The sequence below is a fragment of the Momordica charantia genome (assembly GCF_013281855.1).
Source record: "Momordica charantia cultivar OHB3-1 chromosome 1 unlocalized genomic scaffold, Mcharantia_2.0 BLBB01000001.1, whole genome shotgun sequence".
Classification (NCBI taxonomy): domain Eukaryota; kingdom Viridiplantae; phylum Streptophyta; class Magnoliopsida; order Cucurbitales; family Cucurbitaceae; genus Momordica; species Momordica charantia.
In genome coordinates, this window is record NW_028275157.1 from 20409306 (window position 1) to 20428501 (window position 19196).

The window sequence follows — 19196 nt, forward strand, 5'->3', positions numbered from 1 at the left end:
AAATTAAATAACCAAAGGAACAAAGATAATGGAATTTAATGGCTCTGTTTTCTAGTTTCTGGTTCTTTCTTTTTGCCAACTCCACCACCACGACACATGGGTCACTAATATCCCTCAACACCCATCGTTTAATTTAATCCAAACTAAACCTGCCATTCCTTTTCCCATTAAAAAAGAAAAAAAGGATCAATCTTTTTAATATTCAAATACAAAAATTGGGTCCAGGAAAAGTTCAGACGCAGAAAGATTCGAGAATGGAAGGCTTGGGAGTGGACAGGTAGCACAGGAAGATCGCATAAGAAATAAATTGGAAAAAAATTCCACGGGATCAAAGGGGGCAACATGTGTGTAACAAGAAGAACAGCAAGATCATAAACACACTGTTTGTAGATTCAATGCCAGCTGGTTTTCTGACACAGTTTACAGATCTACCGAGGAAGATGGAGTGGGACAGAATACAAGCTTGGAGACAGTGTCAAATTGGTCAACAAGAAAACAGAACTATTGATGTGGCCATGGAAGGCAAATAATTTATCCCCCATATTTCCATTTGATTTTGTACCATGGAAGATGTCCGATAAAAATCTCATTCCTAGTCACATGCCTTGTATTTTATCTTCCAAGTGAGAGATAAATGATATATTCTTGATAAACAAAACACTAATGTCTATTCTTCGAGCATAAATCCATGGATAAGATACCAATAATTTTTTCAGAGATGGAAAGGTTCAATCTTCCCCTCGTATAATGCATAATCACTTTAACTATATATCAAAGGTAAACATTCATAGATGAAAAATAATAGGAAGGGTATGTAAATATAAAGATTGAAACTTTGGTGGTTGAGAATGAAATTGAAACAAATTTGGTGAGTAAAATTGTTGAAGGAATTAAAGAGGATGTTGGTTCCTTTGGATTTTCACATGACCCATTGTGAAACCCAGAAAAGGTTTGGGGGTTCACATGGTGTTTGGTATAGTGGGACATGCCCTTCACAGAGACCCAGACAAAAGTGGCATATGGGGACATCAAGACATGTCGTTTATCTTTCCGTTTCTTTACGAAAATGGACCACTCCCTCTCCCTCCCACTCCACAAATGCCCTTCAACACAATCCCATTCTTCAGTCAAAAATCCTGCCTCTGTTCTAATGAAATTAAGTGTAAAAACTTCAATAAAGTATTTAAAGCATTTGTTTATCAGAGGTGTGGTACATAAATGGTAAGACAAATTAGACACCTCATCAAAAAGAAAAAGTTGCAAGCTGTGGCACTTTACTAAATTCTACTAAAACACATGCTTAACAACAGCATATTAAACTAATCACTCGATAAAAGGGCGTTAATTTTTTACTGTTTATTTTCATAGTCCCGGTTTGGTAGGTCACTAGAGGTACGGCATCTTTCACTTTTTGTGTATTGGTAGCTCGCATTTACAGCCGCTAGTGAACAGTGGTGGTGGCTTTCAGACACTTGTGACTGTCGGTGAGTGGAGGCTGTATATAAAGCCAGGCATATGGGTTCATTAATTTGCAGTCCTCGGTGGCTCGGATCTGTGTGCCGTGTCCAAACTGGGAATGAGCTCTCTGCTGCTTTGGTTGTTTTGTGGTAGCAGAGGCTTGGAGTAGACAAGAAATAGAAGCCCCTCTTCCTCTCGGTGGGTTTTAGAGATCTGCATTCAACTTTCTCTTCGTCACTAAGGAAGTTTGGGTCCTTTTTTTTCTGCTCAGAATGGCAACTAACTCGGTTTCCAAGCTTTCAATGTTGGTTTTGGGGCTTTTCTTTGTTCTGGGTGTTCAGCTTGTTCAATGTAGTGTGACATATGATAGAAAGGCCATTTTGATTAATGGGCAGAGGAGAGTTCTCTTCTCTGGCTCTATACATTACCCCAGAAGCACTCCTGAGGTACACATTTCTCTTCCCTTCTATGTTTATGGTGGGAATGCTTGAAGTTTTGTTTCTGATTTTTGGAGAAATGGAATGTGTTGTAGATGTGGGAAGATCTGATACAGAAGGCAAAAGATGGTGGTCTTGATGTGGTTGAAACCTATGTATTTTGGAATGTCCATGAGCCTTCCCCTGGCAATGTACTGTAACTGCTCTATCTTAACTTCATCCCTCTGCATTTCTCAGTTTGTTTTTGCCTCTCATGTCTGCTTTTGCATGAACTTCTATGAAGAATTCTTTATTCTTCCTTCTCATTTTGCCTGTCCTCTATGCTTTATGCGAATTTCAGTACAATTTTGAAGGGAGATATGATCTGGTGAGGTTCATAAAAACCATTCAGAAAGCTGGACTCTATGCAAATCTACGTATTGGACCTTATGTTTGTGCAGAGTGGAACTTTGGGTACTTTCCTCTTGCTTATGATCTCCCTCCCACAGTGGTTTCAGCCTTCAGGGCTAAACGAGAAGCTTCCTTTGTTTGATCTTTAACGTTTCCTGCAGAGGGTTTCCTGTTTGGCTGAAGTATGTCCCAGGAATTAGCTTCAGAACAGATAATGAACCTTTCAAGGTATTTTCATATGCACGTCCCTTCAATCTATATGCTAAAAAGCAAAGTAGAAAAGGCAGTACTTTAAACTGCCATAGGAGGGGCGTTTTGTTAGTTTTGGCCAGATTTTATGACGCTAAATCACTCTTGGTGTTGCAGAGAGCAATGCAGGGATTTACAGAAAAAATTGTGGGGATGATGAAAAGTGAAAAATTGTTCGAGTCCCAAGGTGGCCCCATCATTCTCTCTCAGGTACTAATTTCTAGTTTTCATTTCTTATTTGGCAAGATAATCAATGGACATAAAAAATTGGCAGTTCTTATTTTCCGAAATATAGCTCTAATTCAAGCAAATGATATCGGATTTTGATCTTGTAGATCGAAAATGAATATGGAGTACAGAGCAAGTTATTTGGGGTAGCTGGGCAGAATTATATGACCTGGGCTGCAAAGATGGCTGTAGGACTGGGAACTGGAGTCCCATGGGTGATGTGCAAGGAAGAAGATGCCCCAGATCCAGTGGTCAGCACTTCTCTTCCCTATGCTACTTGAATTTTAAGTTGGAGTTCTTTTTTTTTTTTTTTTTTTTTTGAGCTTTCATTAAGATAAAATGAAAGAATATACAATGGGCATACAAAAAACAAGCCCTTTTGTAAGATTGAAACTGTTAAGATTAAAATGAAGTTCATGGTTATAGCTGTTAAGATTGAAACTCAGTCACAAGCAAAGAAAATGCTTATATGTGGTTTTGTCTTTGGCAGATAAATACATGCAATGGTTTCTATTGTGATGCATTCTCTCCCAATAAACCTTATAAACCTACAATGTGGACAGAGGCTTGGAGTGGATGGTGTGTAATATTTCATTCCCATGTCTCTCTCATCTTCTTATAGTCATTCCACTTTTGGATCTCCTAAAGGTTTCTCATTTCGCTGATTTGCCTTTGACAAACCTGAAGGTTTAACGAGTTTGGGGGTCCAATTCACCAGAGGCCGGTTCAAGATTTGGCATTTGCCGTTGCTCGGTTCATTCAGAAAGGAGGCTCCTTTGTTAACTACTACATGGTTAGTCCTCTGTTACACGATCACTACTTTGTCATCAACTATTAGCTTCTATAATTCTCATTTTTTCGTGTGACAGTACCATGGAGGGACAAACTTTGGCCGCACAGCAGGGGGACCTTTCATCACTACCAGCTATGACTATGATGCTCCAATAGATGAATATGGTGAGAATTGAATCTCACTTGTTGTAAAGCGTTTGCACCATTCCCATTAAAAGATACAATGGTTATTACAAATTCAAGAAACTACAAAGCCACCTTATTTTTTCATGCATTAGACTTTGTAGATGTATCATGGCTGTTGGCTGACTTAAAGAAAGTTAGGAAGTATACTGCAATGGCTATAATTCTGTTCCCATGTTTCTGATCATTGCAAATATTTTCATTGACTTCTTTGTGCAAAATCTATGATAGGTTTGATCAGGCAACCAAAGTATGGTCATTTGAAGGAGCTCCATAGGGCGGTGAAGATGTGCGAAAAAGCTTTAGTTTCAGCAGATCCAATTGTGACTTCATTAGGGAGCTCTCAACAGGTTTTTTTCTCACTTGTAGTCTGTAGTTCTCTTTTCTTGCCATCTAAGCTTAATCAGAGCCACTGAGGCCAATCGACATTCAATGTTTTCAGGCTTATGTTTACACATCAGAAGGAGGAGATTGTGCAGCCTTTCTTTCAAACTATGACACAAATTCAGCTGCAAGAGTGATGTTCAATAACGTGCACTATAATTTGCCTCCATGGTCCATCAGCGTCCTTCCTGATTGCAGAAACGTAGTTTTCAATACCGCCAAGGTTTTGAACAATTTCCTGGCAGTTTTGTTTAGCAAGAGTCAAAACTTCAGTAGGACCTGGTTCCGGCTAACCTTGATTTTGTTTTCGGCTTGTTTTCCAGGTTGGAGTTCAAACGTCGCAACTGGAAATGCTACCAACAAACTCTCCCCCACTCTCATGGGAGAGCTACAATGAAGACATTTCTGCTGAGGATGATAGCAGGACAATGACTACTTCTGGTTTACTGGAGCAGATAAATGTTACCAAAGACACTAGTGACTACCTATGGTATATTACTAGGTGAGACCACTTCTTCCTTCACCAGTGGATAATGAATTAATTTCTACTATCTTTCTTAATCCAACTATTTTCGTCGAAAACCGTTATGCGTTTAACTTTAAGACCATCTCGTCATCTGATTGTCCAAAACCTAAAACACCTATAAACATGCTTGAATAAGAAAAAGTAGCTAATCAACTAATCTTTTATACAATAGAGACGTTGAAAGTTTGGTTTGGCTAATTGTTATATTTTGCCTCAGAGATTAGCTCATTTTTTCCGATGCCATGGGAGCTAATATTTTCTTTTTCAATGTCCCTTCAGTGTAGATATTGGTTCAACAGAATCCTTCCTGCATGGTGGAGAACTTCCCACACTGATTGTTCAGTCAACTGGCCATGCTGTGCATATCTTTATTAATGGGCAGCTTTCAGGTATAGTACTATCTCATTACTCTTTGATGTCTCTGCTCATCAAGAAAGCAGGGAAATGTAACAAATGTCGTTCGATTATCAGGTTCTGCCTTTGGGTCGAGAGAAAATCGGAGATTCACATATACCGGCAAAGTCAATTTTCGTGCTGGACGAAACACGATTGCACTCCTGAGTGTTGCTGTTGGACTGCCAGTGAGTTTTATCCCCTCACTTTACATATAATTGTCCATACTGAAACAAGTCTTCCTTCTGTCACTAAACTATAATAAAGGCATGACTGCTCTTGATCCCTTCCCCAAGATGAAGGGGTTGTTGAATTAAGCTTGGAAACTTGTACAATTTGAGCAAATTGTACACATCATTCGATCACAATTTTCAGAATACAGTTTTGAAAACAAAAACAGAAAACTGTTTTCGAGGTCATTTTCCAAAAAGCCCCTTGACTTCTAATTGTATTGGGCTTTCCCCATATTTGTTGCTAATGTCATTTTCTGAATGCTTCTTGTTGAAGAATGTTGGGGGACACTTTGAATCATGGAACACTGGAATTTTGGGTCCAGTTGCTCTTCATGGACTTGACCAGGGAAAATGGGACTTATCCTGGGCTAAATGGACCTACAAGGTTGGTTACTTAACTCCAATTTTCTCAATTGTTATGATTTCATCTCCCCCAAACTTTTCCTCAATCTTAACTCCACTACAACAGGTCGGGTTGAAAGGAGAAGCCATGAATCTTGTATCTCCGAACAGCATTTCTTCAGTCGAATGGATGGAAGGATCATTGGCTGCACAAGCACCGCAACCACTGACTTGGCACAAGGTATCTCTTGACCCATAATCCAACTTGGTTTTAGAATAAAAGATGAGACGAGCATTAAAGATATCAACCTTGCCTTTTACTTGCAGAGTAACTTTGATGCACCTGAAGGAGATGAGCCATTGGCTCTAGACATGAAGGGAATGGGGAAGGGTCAAATATGGATTAATGGACAGAGCATTGGAAGATACTGGACTGCATATGCTACTGGTAACTGTGATGAATGCAATTATGCTGGAACCTTTAGACCTCCCAAGTGTCAGCAGGGTTGTGGCCAGCCAACACAAAGATGGTAACTTCTTCACAGTAGGGAACTCATCAATATTGAAGCATGATTATTTTTTTTGACATAACCCAATAAAATTTTTGATTTCAGGTACCATGTGCCTCGTGCTTGGTTGAAGCCAAAAGACAATCTGCTAGTAGTCTTTGAGGAACTTGGAGGGAATCCCACAAGCGTCAGCTTGGTGAAGAGATCAGTTACCAGTGTCTGTGCTGATGTCTCTGAATACCATCCAACTCTTAAGAACTGGCACATCGAAAGCTACGGAAAGTCGGAGGATTTACACAGACCCAAAGTTCACCTTAGATGTTCTGCAGGTTATTCCATAGCTTCCATAAAATTTGCAAGCTTTGGAACTCCTTTAGGCACCTGCGGGAGCTACCAGCAAGGAACTTGCCACGCTCCTACATCATACGACACTATAGAGAAGGTGCGGAAACAAAGATCCTCTCTTGTTTTTCTTCTACGAATCCCCCCTCTCACATTTTCCTCTCTCTTTCTACAGAGGTGCATGGGGAAGCAAAGATGTGCTGTTACCATATCCAACACTAACTTTGGGCGAGACCCATGTCCAAATGTGTTGAAGCGACTATCTGTGGAAGCTGTATGTGCTCCTACGACTACAGCAGCAGCTGCACAACCCAATTGGAGGGGTTGATTTAGCTGCTTATGAAGGGTTGAATTCAATGACTTAAACAAAAGCAAGCAAAGGGATAATAGGGAAAGAAGTACTTTTTCAGGTTGTATCTGATGATTTGGTTTTCATATTGAGTGATTTTCTCGTCAAGGGTGAGTGTGGTGCCAAAGGCAATAGGGTTTGAGGTAGGTCGTAGAGTTTGTAAATGCCAGGGTTCTGCAATCTAGGCCCTGAGGCCCATTCCCATTCCTGGCATTTTAACTGGAAATGGGTTTTGGGAAAAATAGATCCATTTATATCCTGTAATGTAATTTATTTCAGTTTGTTATATTGGGGAAAAATCAAACCCCACTTAGGATCTTGTTTTGTGACCTGGTGTGACAAGTGCCTCCTGTAATACATGGCCAATTTGAACGAAAAGAATTTGTTCACATTTTGCTTTCGAAAATGGGGTAGATCTCCTTCACCTTTTGTTTGAGTGGAACTTGTATATTTAATTCAGGATACGAAATTTCTTTCTTGTGATGATAAGATAGATCCTAAGATACACATTCCTCCAGTTATGGAATAGGGTATAATTTCATTCCAAAATGCATGGCTCTAGTCGTATTTAACCAAGGGTACATGTTCAGAGCAATCCATAACATATATTAAACAAACCTTTCTCCTACAGAAATGGGCTTTTTTCTTTCAGCTTCATGGAGAAATTGGTGTTCACGAGTTCAAACATAGCTAGCTCATTGAATATGAGGTCCTCAGTTATACAAATGAAGCATTACCAATGTTTTTCTAAACTTACAGAAAGAAGAAAAGACAAACAATAAAAATAAAAACCACTTCAAAAGGGAGAATATACTACCAATACCATGTTCTAACAACAAAGCGAGCAGATAGGAGTTGATAAAAGAAGTATAGAAAATTATAGCGGTTTCATAGTGTAATTTAAGTTCTTTATGTTCTATGAATATCATCAAACCGAAGCAGTAGCCGCCATGTGCTTGAATACAGTCTGCTGCAGTTCTTCCTTCTTAGCTCCCACCACCTTGTCCACAATTCTTCCCTCTTTCAGGAACATGAAAGTAGGCATTGCCTCCACCCCCCAATCTTTAGCTACCGACTGCACCAACCAACACATTTCAACACAAGCCACACACAGATCAGAGAGAAGAAGAAGAAGAAGCCAGAGAGGGATTTATAATACCTCCAGATCATCCACATCCACCTTGAGAAATGTGACGCTGGGACATTTATGAGCAAGCTCGTCTAGAAAAGGTCCAATGAACCGACATGGTCCGCACCATGATGCAGTAAAATCCACAACTATCTGCCAACAGTTTTAGCACTCATGAACCAAAAAATCCAACTACAGGAATCGTACAATGAGTTCAAGTGTCAAAAAGCACTCAATAATTGGTATTCCTGTTCCCTTCTACTCTGATTGCGCCATTCATACATGGATTGGATTGGCTACGTAGAATTAATCACCTCAACACTAATATATATGTGCTACAGATGTATCTGAGTGGGAGACAAAAATGATACTGATTGTTTCAATAAAGAAAAGGAAGCACGAAAGATTCGGAACATTTCACACTTTCATTACTTTTTCTACCACAAAAGCAAAGAAAAAGGAGGGAAAAGTTTCTCGAGCATCGATATCCTTTGAAATTCCACAAATGTCTTTCAAGTCGATGAGTTTGATAGGATTAATGCAGATGATGCATTGAAATCAAATAACAGATCGCCGATCAAATCAAATGATTCCAAAACACATTAATCATGAGAATTAAAGCAGCACTTAAATTCAACCGAAAAGGCAGAACAGTATCATGATTGGAATGAAGAGCATTTTGAAAGAAAACTCAAATATCGTTACAAGGAAATTGAATTTGTTTTACCAGTTCCTGAGAACCATTGCCCTTCTGAATTTGCTGGTTCCATGCATCGACTGTGTTACAGCGGATGACTCTTCCTTCTGATGCTGCCATTATCTATTTTTTTTTCCCTCTCGACTATACGAATCTCTAAAACCGACAAACGAAGCCGATTTTGATCACAGCGAGAATTTCTCCTTTATATAAGCAGTGAGATTGCTTTTTACACAGAAATGGACATTACTTTATGATTAATCACGAGTTTGCCACCCCAATTAAAGGACCGCCTTTGATATTCCATGCAACGTTTTCCCCAAGTGCGCGTCGTTCGAGCAAAGCCTGATTTCTTAATCACCCATTTTAACGTATGCTTTTGAAGAAAAGTATTTTTGTCCGTCTGTTTTTACTGAATATAAATATATCTATATATCTTTATTTATTCGTTCAAACACATGAGATATGACTCGTCCAAGTATAACAGGTAGAGGTGGAAATCGTTTGAGATATATGTCAATTACTGTTAATTATGTTCGTTCCAACTCACTAATTGGGATATATTTAGATGGGTTAATTTTAAAACTTTATTTGATTTGTTAGTAACATTTAAATTAAAATAATGTAGGGTGGTAACTTGATTTTTTACAAACTCATGCTTTCTTGTTTGTAATATGATATTCTAAAAGAATAGAATAATAATGTAGAGTTTATGAAATGGAATAATATTTCAATTAATTATGGCCCAGTGGATAATATTTTTTTTTCTTGTCTGCCACAATAAAAAAATAAAATTATGTTGAGTAACTCTTTCTCGTTTTTTGTTTTTATTTTTCTCTGTTTTTTGTTATCTAAAATTTTAGATTAACAAATGCAAAAGGTTTATATAAAACTTAATTTTTCAAAAGTTTTATGCTGTATTTATTATGCAAATTTTTGTGAGACATGTTTATTGTGCAACTTTAAAATGAAAAATGATGAACATATATTTTATCCATATTTTAGAAAGACAAAAGGAATAAACAATTAGAAATTTGATTTTGTTATTTTAACCTTTTTAAAAAATTGAGAAACGAGAAACATAAATCATTATCAAATTATAGATTTTATTAGTGTGTGCAAAATTGAAAAAGTATAAACCTGTGGGTTAAAAGTGTAGTTTTAAGGAGTAGTTTAAGAAAAATACTTTCTTTTATAATTAGAAAATATTCAATAACAAATCATTTGATGTTTACTTCTCCACTTGTTGAAGTACTTTTGAGTGTTTTACTATTTTTGCATAACTTTTAGATAGGATAATTTTGAGAGATATTTGATTTTGATTATAAATATCATATTTAGATGCTGGCCCGTGAACATCTATCTCATTATTAAAAAAAGAATACTCATTATTCAAAAATATATAAATTTATTTTTTGCATTTCTCTCCTATTTGTCAATTTTAATTTTCAATGATGTTTATCGGTCAATACCTAAGTGCCTGTTTGATAATCATTTAAAAAAAACAGAAGTGTTTGATAACTCATTCAACCTTTTGTTTTATGTTTTTAAAATTCAACACAAATTTAAAAAACAAAAAAAAAAGTAATTTGTGGTAAAATACATTTTTGGTTCTTGGGTTTGATGATAAGTTTCGTCCTAAATTTCAAAAAGTGATTGTTTGGTCCTTAACTTTGATGATAGATTTCTATTTAGTATCTAAATTTCAAAAGTAAGCACGACTTTAAAAATAGTTGAGAGAGGTCTCTAATGTCAAATTTCCATTAGTATCACTAGTGGAATGTTAACGTGCCTCCTCTTTCTTCGTCACTTCAAACGCCACATCTTCTATCAGTTGCACATGCTTTTCTTTTTCCTCCGAGATATAATATGTTTGGGGAGTGGATTTGAACTCACAACCTCTTGGTTGGAGGTATATGTCAGTTACCACTTAACTATGCTCGCTTTAGTAACTGCGCATAAAACCCAAATTTAAGTTTACCTTATTTTTTTTATCATATATATGTGTGGCCGTGAATCAAAGTGAGAAGCCGTGGATTTTAATTCCAAATCAAAGGGGACAATTGTGGGTATTCTTTAGCAGTCGATTTGAGAGTTTTTGTGGCAGATTTTAGAGGCGGTGGTTCGGGACTGTTGTAGACTTTTGTTGGGACCTCTAGAATATATTTTTGGAAAAAATTTATTGTAATCAAATTTTTGACAATATTAGTAAATTATTGTGAACGACGGAACAAATAATTCTTGACTGTTGCAGACTCGGATTAGTTCAAAGGCTCAGGACCAAGGGGCGTAGCTGCTATTTCATCGGGAGTGAATGACACTAGGGCTATTTTCCACTAATAAGAATCTTCTGACCCCAATAAGTTCTAGTAAGGATCAGAGATTGTCTAAATGGTAATAAGAAAGTGGCAACGTCTTCTCATATCATATAAAAGAGAAAGCAGTTGTGCTTGTTCGCTCTTTTCCAGAGTCATTACATTCAAATTGTAATTTTAAATCAAGTTGGTCGTCGTCACACCACTCACTGATGCGGATTTGGGAGGCTAGGTCATCCCGCATTGAATACGAATAAGCTTTTCTTTCATTCCTCTTGTTAAAATGCTTTCCCTTAGGTTCGGTGCAAGCTAGGACTGGTAGCATAGTCTTCTCTTAGGCTTTCTCTTGATGGAGGAATGAGAGCCACACGTTACCACTTGATTTTCTTACTTTTCCGGTATAGGAGGAATTATCCACATCTGAGTGAAAGACTAACACTTAGTTGGTGAATTAATATAATTTTTCTATGTTATATTATCGTATCTTACTAATATAATTTTGCTGTATTGTATTATTATATTTTGTTGTATCGTATTATTGTATTTCTGTTTATCAAAAATGTATTTTACCTGGTTTAAAAAATAGGTCTATGTTTGTTTTATACTTAAAAAAAAAAGTCTCTGTTTTTCAAATTTTCATACTTTTTTTTTGACATATTTCCCTCCAACAATAGATTTGTTCGACTCTGAATTTTGTTCTTATCACAATTTTTTCCTCTAAAAAGTTTATCTCTCATTATAAACTTGGATATTTACTATTACCATCCTCTCAAAATTTTATCTCTACGTATTTTTATTTATTTCTTTTGGTTCTAATCTATCATTCTCATTTTCTCTATCTAAAAATTTAATATTTGTCTAAAATTTTATCTTTTATAACTTCTTTTTCTCTCGCTAATTCTTACTTTCAAAATTCTTTCCTTTTTATTTTAATTTTTCTCTCATTAAAATTTTCTTTTTTATAAATCTCTTTTTTTTCCTCTAATTTTTTTTTTAAAAAAATTTATTTTATCTCAGAACTTTTATTTTCATAACTCTACTGACAAAAATCTATGCAGGGTCGAGTTACTTCTTCAGGTATTTTCCTCCATGCCACAGCTCAAACCCCAATTCTATTATTTAAATAATTAATATATATTTTATTAAATATTTCTTCTTTCCTCAATTCACCCTTTAAATAATCAAATGGGTTACAACTAATTCCTCATAAATGGACCTAATTAAAGGACAGATCGTTGAAATTCGATGCAATAACTAATTTTATTAATTATATATATATATATATATGTTAATTTGCAATAAATTTAAATAGAAACGGTAAAAGATTGATATGGCAATGACATTTTTTATTAGAGGAAAATGGAGAAGAAAATCTCAATAAATTATAAATTCCAATATTGGAATAATATCCTTGCTAAAATAAGTATTTAACAATTGATCCTTTGTGCGTGGCTGGTTTGAATGTAAATAACTAATTTATTGTTTTTGAAAAATATGACTTAGTTGCCTCCCTCAATTAATTTTGTCAACCAGCTAAACTTTAAAAAAGAGAAGAAAAATTAGCTATTAAAGGTACTAAGTAGTTAAGTTCGTTGAACTAATAAACTTTAATCTTGCAGTATAAATAAATAAAAGGACAAAAGTTTATCTATTATTTTATAGTTGGCTCGCCTTGAGATTGATTTCAGGAAGAGAATATATAACTTTTTTCTATTATAAATATTGTGGAAACTCAATTTCACAATCTCGTGAGATTAGTAAATGGATGAAAATATTATTAAACATTTATTTTATAATGAACACAACAAAGTTATAATGATACAATTTCATAAAATAAAAATTCATAAACAATAATTCTAGGGTCTTAACAAATTTATTTCTCACAAAAAAGAACTTACGGGATATTTATAATCATTAAATAATTACATTTTTAGGTAAAGTGCTCCTAAAAAACAAAAGAATATGAAAATTGTATTTGTTGTTAAATATATAATTCAGCTGCTAGTGAGACTAATTCGAAAATAATTTAAATGGCATTGATCCAATTTTAAAATGAGAGTCCATCCAACTTCTACCTTACACATGTATTAAAAACAAGTTTAGAAGGGAGAGATATGTATAGGTTAGAAAAATACGAGAAGTTAATTAAAAGTTTCTTTTCTATATAGATATAGGTTAAAAAATTAATTACGTTGATTAGATTAGGTTAGAGGTGCATTTTCCTTACCATCATGGGTGACTAGAATTAAATAGAAGAGAATTTAATTAAAATCTCATAATGACCATCTAACTAATAAAGCATTTGCTGTCTCAGCCAACTTCTTAAAAAGAAAAAATAAAATTAAAAATGTAGCTCCATTCATTTAAAACACCAAAAGTTATTATTGAATTATGGAGTAAATTGAATCTGGCTTAGGCCACTATGGATGGCTCAACAAGAGTGACCATTGTTGGCCACACAAATTGGTTTTTTCATGGACCAAGCAAACCCTGTGTGGATGACCCAGCTTCTTCATTTTGACCAAATTTCTTTGTAAACTTTTAAAAGCTACTTTAAATCACACTAATAGTAAAGTGGCATATATGCTTTTTACCAACAGTCATCCAACTGACTCGTGACTCTTTTTTATTATTATTATTATTAAGTTTTCCCAATTGGGATCGTTTCTCTTTAATAACATATTAAATATCTTCATATTATGATTTATGTGGTTCATACAATTAAATGTCATGTAATAAACAATTATTTTTCAATTCCCACATGGTTCCTTATTAATTTATTGAATATACGCAGGAAAATTGTCGTTGTCTGCTTGATTTGGAGTGATGGGTCAAAGCTTGACCTTTGACTTCGTTGACGCCGTTTTTTTAAATTTTTCTTCCACCAATAGTAAGTGGGAGTTCTAAAATTTCCTCTTCTATTTAACATAGATTATGTTATATGGTAAAGCATTTAGGTTTTAAGATAGTTTTTTTTCTAAATATAATACGTAGGATAGGAGTTCGAATTCATGACTTTAAATCAGAGATAAATGTTTTAATCAATTTGACTTTTAAAATAGTTTATTGGTTAAAACATTAATTTTTTATAATAGAATTCAAATTCGTGCCCCACAGTTATATTATTACATTTTCAACACAAAAAAAAAAAAAATTAAAACCCAACCATAAAATCAAAGAGTAAAAAACACAAAATAAACTAAATGATATGTATAAATTAGAATAAGTAAATGCTCTTTTTAACAGTATTATAATGTAATTTTATATTTGTATTATTATTTAAAAAATCTTTATATTTTTTTCTGATAATATATTTTCAAATCGATAGCTAATAAATTTTTTTCAAATAAAATTTATAAGTTTAAATAAGGCTGCAGTACCCCTGCCCTCCCCTTTGCTAAATATATATATATATATAATTAAAGTCAAACGTCCATCACTTAGGGATTTTAAAGAAATAATAATAAAAAAATCCACAAAGCATTTTTTATAGGTTAAAAAAAAATCCATCGTTCAATGTGATGTCTCATAGAATAATGCAATTGACAAAAATAGGACCAGAGCATCTATATACTTTTACATGTGAGGTAATAAGTCAAATCAAAATAATAATAAATATTTTATTGATATATATGCTTTAAATTAGCAAAACAAAATTGATAAATTTGATACTAAGATTAATCTTTTTATGTACTAAGTTGTTTTAGTTACACTATTATTGTTACAAAATGTTAAAATTATTAATAAAATTTTATATTCACTCCACAAACTACAACCACAGATAATTTAATCCATCAAATATTGCTTAATATTGCTTAATCGTAAAAAATAACCAAGTAAATACTTTAAAAAGATTAAAGGAAGTAAAATTTAAAATGTTATATGCAAAAATAAATAAATAAATAAAGAGAAATTTCATTCCATAGATATATAATATGTATTTTAAAAATATTACCATTTTTTTTCAAATAAATGTGATAGTTTTTAGAATTGAGAAGATAGTTTTTATCTTATATTAAATTTGAGTTTGATTTGGTTAGTGTAGCTTCTCTAAAATTTTAATTTTTTTAATACTTAAAAATATATGTTTATTTTGAATTATAAAGGCCTTATAATTTAATATTTAATCCAATTTAAAATTAAACTACCAATTGGATTGTTTTCCCAAAAAGAGAGAAGAAATACCAATTGGATTTCTCTCTTTGAATTTTGACGAATTAGTAATTAGTATCCAAACAGAAAACAAATATTCCTAATTTCACGTATATAAAGCCACCCGTCCATCGGCATTTACGGAGTATGGATTAAATTACATCTCTCTACCCTATCTATAAAATTAATATAAAATTCTCATCTCTCCCTCTCAAAAACCCTCCAATTCTTCCCTCTTCGAATTCACCGCCATGGCTGCAATTTCGCAGTTCATAGCTCTGCTTCTATTAGCTCTATTGCTCTCCGTCGCCGACGTCTGCAATGGAGGTATTACCAGTAAATACACCAGGAAACCTGAAGCTTCCGTCGACATGCCCGTCGAAGCGTTCCCCCCGCCCCCTGGTTTCAACGCACCGGAGCAGGTCTCCGATATGGAAGATTTACAGATAGAATAGTTTCAATTTTTTTTTTCTTTTAATCTTTTCATTTTATGGAAGGTTTTGTTTGTTTTTGGTGAATGTGCAGGTTCACATAACCCAGGGAGATCGCCATGGCAGAGGCATTATAATCTCATGGGTAACGCCACGGTCGCCCCACCCGAATGTTGTCAGATATTGGGCTGAAGATAGCGACGAAAATCAGAAGCAAAAAGCACATTCCAGAATCACTACTTACAAATATTACAATTACACTTCTGGATTCATACACCACGCCACCATTGACGAACTTGAGGTTCGCTCTGTTAAAACCCTCTGCCTTTTTATTTCCAGTCTCGAAAACTAAGGTTCCAAAATGTTGAATTTCAGTACGATACTAAATACTTCTATGAGCTCGGGAGCGGCAACACGAAGCGCGGATTTTCGTTCAGAACGCCTCCCAAGCCCGGGCCTGATGTTCCGTACACATTCGGCATTATTGGTTTGTCTTCTTCCTCGCTTGTGATTCGATTGCATTCTCTGTTTTATAAAGATAAATTAAAGAAGCAGTTGCAATATCTCTGCAGGCGATCTTGGACAGACTTATGATTCTAATAAAACTTTTGAGCATTATTTTACAAACCCCAAGGGACAAGCCGTGCTGTTCGTCGGAGATCTTTCTTACGCCGACAACCATCCGTACCACGACAACAGGAAGTGGGATACATGGGCTCGATTTGTCGAGAAATCAACTGCCTATCAGCCGTGGATTTGGACCGCCGGCAATCACGAAATGGATTTCGCTCCAGAAATTGTAAGAACAACTGCACAAGATTACCATCTTTCTACTTCTTCAGTTTACAATTTCCTCCTACTTTGCCCCCTAGATCTTTAGAATCGAAAGATTATATATAGAATGATAGGAAATTTTGAAGCTAACCCAATTGTGTTGTTTCAGGGAGAAAACACCCCTTTCAAGCCTTATACGCATCGGTATCACGTTCCTTACAAAACATCACAAAGCTCGTCACCACTGTGGTATTCGATCAAGCGTGCATCTGCCTACATTATAGTCCTTTCGTCCTACTCTGCTTATGGTACGTGTTGATTTGGTGATGAGGGTATTGAGTTACATTCGAAAACAGAGCTAAAAGTGGAGTTTTATTGATAAATCAGGTACATATACTCCGCAATACCAGTGGCTGGAGAATGAGTTTTTGAAGGTGAAGAGAGATGAGACTCCATGGTTGATTGTTATGCTTCATTCTCCCTGGTATAATAGTTACGACTACCATTATATGGAAGGAGAGAGCATGCGGGTTATGTTCGAGTCCTGGTTTGTTCAGAACAAAGTTGATCTTGTTCTTTCTGGCCACGTCCATGCTTATGAGCGTTCGGTATGTGAACTTATTTTCTTTGAGAAAATTGTGAGATGGGGATTTGAAGAAATATGAAGCGAAGTGATTGTTTATTTGTGGCAGGAGCGAGTGTCCAATGTGAGATACAACATCACAAATGGATTGAGCACTCCAATTAGAGACGTTAATGCACCAATTTACATAACAGTCGGTGATGGTGGAAATATTGAAGGTCTTGCTAACCGGTGAGTCTTTTTCACATCTTTGCTTTTTCCTTCGAAGACGAAAAGAACTTATTTTTTAATCTCATATGTTGATGAAGTGTGAAATTCAATCAAATTGTTGATTTCATTAAATTAAACTTTAAATTGGATTAAGTGACTATTTACAGTTCAACAGCACTTTTGAACTTCTAGAATATATGCGGTTGACTAATAATTAACCATGGTTACTTTAATAGTTTTTTCCCTTTTGGAAATTATGTTACTTCTATGGTTGTAGAGTTGACTTGCATTCTTAGGTTAGAATACCATTATTTTTTAGTTAGCACCTATCTTAGTGCCGACTTAGTTGAAAATGTTGACTTAATGGTGGTAAGCACGAAATTGAGTCGGAGCACTCCTAAACGTTACACTACTTTTTAATAAATGTGTGGTTTGGAATAACCCAAAAGATGAAGAGTTACTCTTTGTCTAAATTCTCAACCTTTTATTATTTGATCTTAGATAAAATTTCTAACTTTGGTTAGTTAATACACACCCAAGTAAATTGCTAAAAGCCAATCAAAATGAGCTTTTTAGTTTCCTTAGAAAAAGAAAACTACATAGTACATATATAGTTTGATCATATATATATATATATATATATATAACATTAGAGTTGGTTGGTTTATGCAGTTTCACAGAGCCACAACCAAGTTACTCAGCGTATCGGGAGGCAAGCTTCGGGCACGCAATGCTTGAAATCAAGAATCGAACTCATGCATACTATACATGGCACCGCAACGAAGACCATGAGCCTGTTGCTGCTGATTCACTTTGGATATATAACAGATACTGGTTCCCACAAGACGAGGCTTCTTCTCAATAGACTTTCCAAAAAGAAAAAGATAACTTTTGCGGTTTTTAGGTTGTAGTGCAGTGTTTTGTGGTGGATTTTAGCATCTTCATTCCCTATTGCACACACAGTGAATAAAATAACCATTTGTTCGTGCAAAACGAAGGGCACCCATTCTCTTTCTTTTATTTTAATATCGTTTTCAAAGGGGATTTTTATTTTTGACCCAACGCAACACTCATATTCCGTCTAGTGAGCAATTTGAATTCAAAATCAACTCTCCAAATTTAAGAACAAATGGAAGAAACGACGGAGCGTTGCGTTTCTCCCGAACCTAATACCATTTCCACTGTCTGAGGACTCCACGTCCTGTTTTTTTCTTGGTGAGTTTGGAGCCTTTGACTAATAATTTAATTAAAAATTTTGGTCTCTGAATTTGGAGGGTTTTATTTTGATAAAACTTTTTTTACATGTTATTGTACTCGAACTTGGACTCATTGTGCAAATTTAAAGAATTATACTAATTACAATAAGAAGTTTACTAGCTCCTATCTAATATATACATATCTTAATTTTATTTATACAGTCTTTGTTAATAGACACTTCACAAAAATGTTTAAATGTACACCATATTTAAATAAGAGAGAAATTCTGTCCATTCATTTTATTCTTTTCTTTTTGTCATTCACTTATAGTTTTTTTTAGAAGCTCTTCATACCCATTTTTTTCATTGTTTTTATTTGTTACCTTAAATGAATTGATATCAATTTTATTTTATTTTACATATTATCAAAGTCAAACTAATTAGAATAACTCTATTTTACTAAAAAAAATTAGTAAAATAGAGTTATATATATATATATATATATATATAAAGAAAAACAAGGTAGTTTAGATGAGATGTTAGAAGAGGTACTAAAATAGGTTTTTTTTTTCTTTTTAGATTGACATAATTCAAATGGGATGACGGATGAGGTTTGAATCTACAAAATGAGATTCGACTAAAACATGTCTCTAGTGACAGATTTTATACCATATATATTTTTATATATATTTATTGAAGTTATAGATTTAAATTCCCACTCCTTCATAGACTCTCTGAGACGAAAATTTTGTCATCTCTTAGCTAATCCGTACCCAAGTCCGAAGCACAGCGCCGTCTCTGCAGAGGAGGAACCGGCCCAACTTGATTGGGCCTTTGGGCCCGTGGCAAGAGAAGCCCAGCCTTTAAATTCTGGAAAGTATCAATCCATAAGAG

At 34.7% G+C, this 19196-nt stretch overlaps 3 protein-coding genes across 3 annotated transcripts; 2 read left to right on the top strand and 1 right to left on the bottom strand.

The window, feature by feature from the left end:
- The first annotated feature begins 1524 nt into the window (after nucleotides 1-1524).
- On the top strand, nucleotides 1525-7251 carry BGAL3 (beta-galactosidase 3). Its single transcript, XM_088126760.1, has 19 exons — nucleotides 1525-1904; nucleotides 1991-2086; nucleotides 2236-2348; nucleotides 2447-2513; nucleotides 2652-2744; nucleotides 2870-3013; nucleotides 3253-3341; nucleotides 3450-3555; nucleotides 3632-3719; nucleotides 3969-4087; nucleotides 4180-4344; nucleotides 4445-4623; nucleotides 4927-5036; nucleotides 5119-5228; nucleotides 5548-5658; nucleotides 5743-5856; nucleotides 5943-6145; nucleotides 6230-6566; nucleotides 6642-7251. Exons 1-19 carry the CDS (start codon nucleotides 1731-1733, stop codon nucleotides 6792-6794), a joined length of 2571 nt encoding a protein of 856 aa, XP_087982886.1. The 5' UTR covers nucleotides 1525-1730; the 3' UTR covers nucleotides 6795-7251.
- A 235-nt stretch (nucleotides 7252-7486) lies between these two features.
- Nucleotides 7487-8831, bottom strand: TRX1 (thioredoxin H-type 1). The gene is made up of 3 exons (XM_022276775.2): nucleotides 8672-8831; nucleotides 7975-8097; nucleotides 7487-7890 (listed from the first exon to the last, which is right to left on the bottom strand). Exons 1-3 carry the CDS (start codon nucleotides 8759-8761, stop codon nucleotides 7744-7746), a joined length of 360 nt encoding a protein of 119 aa, XP_022132467.1. The 5' UTR covers nucleotides 8762-8831; the 3' UTR covers nucleotides 7487-7743.
- Nucleotides 8832-15249: 6418 nt separating this feature from the next.
- On the top strand, nucleotides 15250-18099 carry PAP25 (purple acid phosphatase 25). Its single transcript, XM_022276713.2, has 8 exons — nucleotides 15250-15530; nucleotides 15634-15840; nucleotides 15915-16026; nucleotides 16112-16338; nucleotides 16483-16621; nucleotides 16701-16921; nucleotides 17006-17127; nucleotides 17779-18099. The coding sequence occupies exons 1-8, from the start codon at nucleotides 15360-15362 to the stop codon at nucleotides 17969-17971; spliced, it is 1392 nt and encodes a 463-aa protein (XP_022132405.1). The 5' UTR covers nucleotides 15250-15359; the 3' UTR covers nucleotides 17972-18099.
- Nucleotides 18100-19196: the final 1097 nt, after the last annotated feature.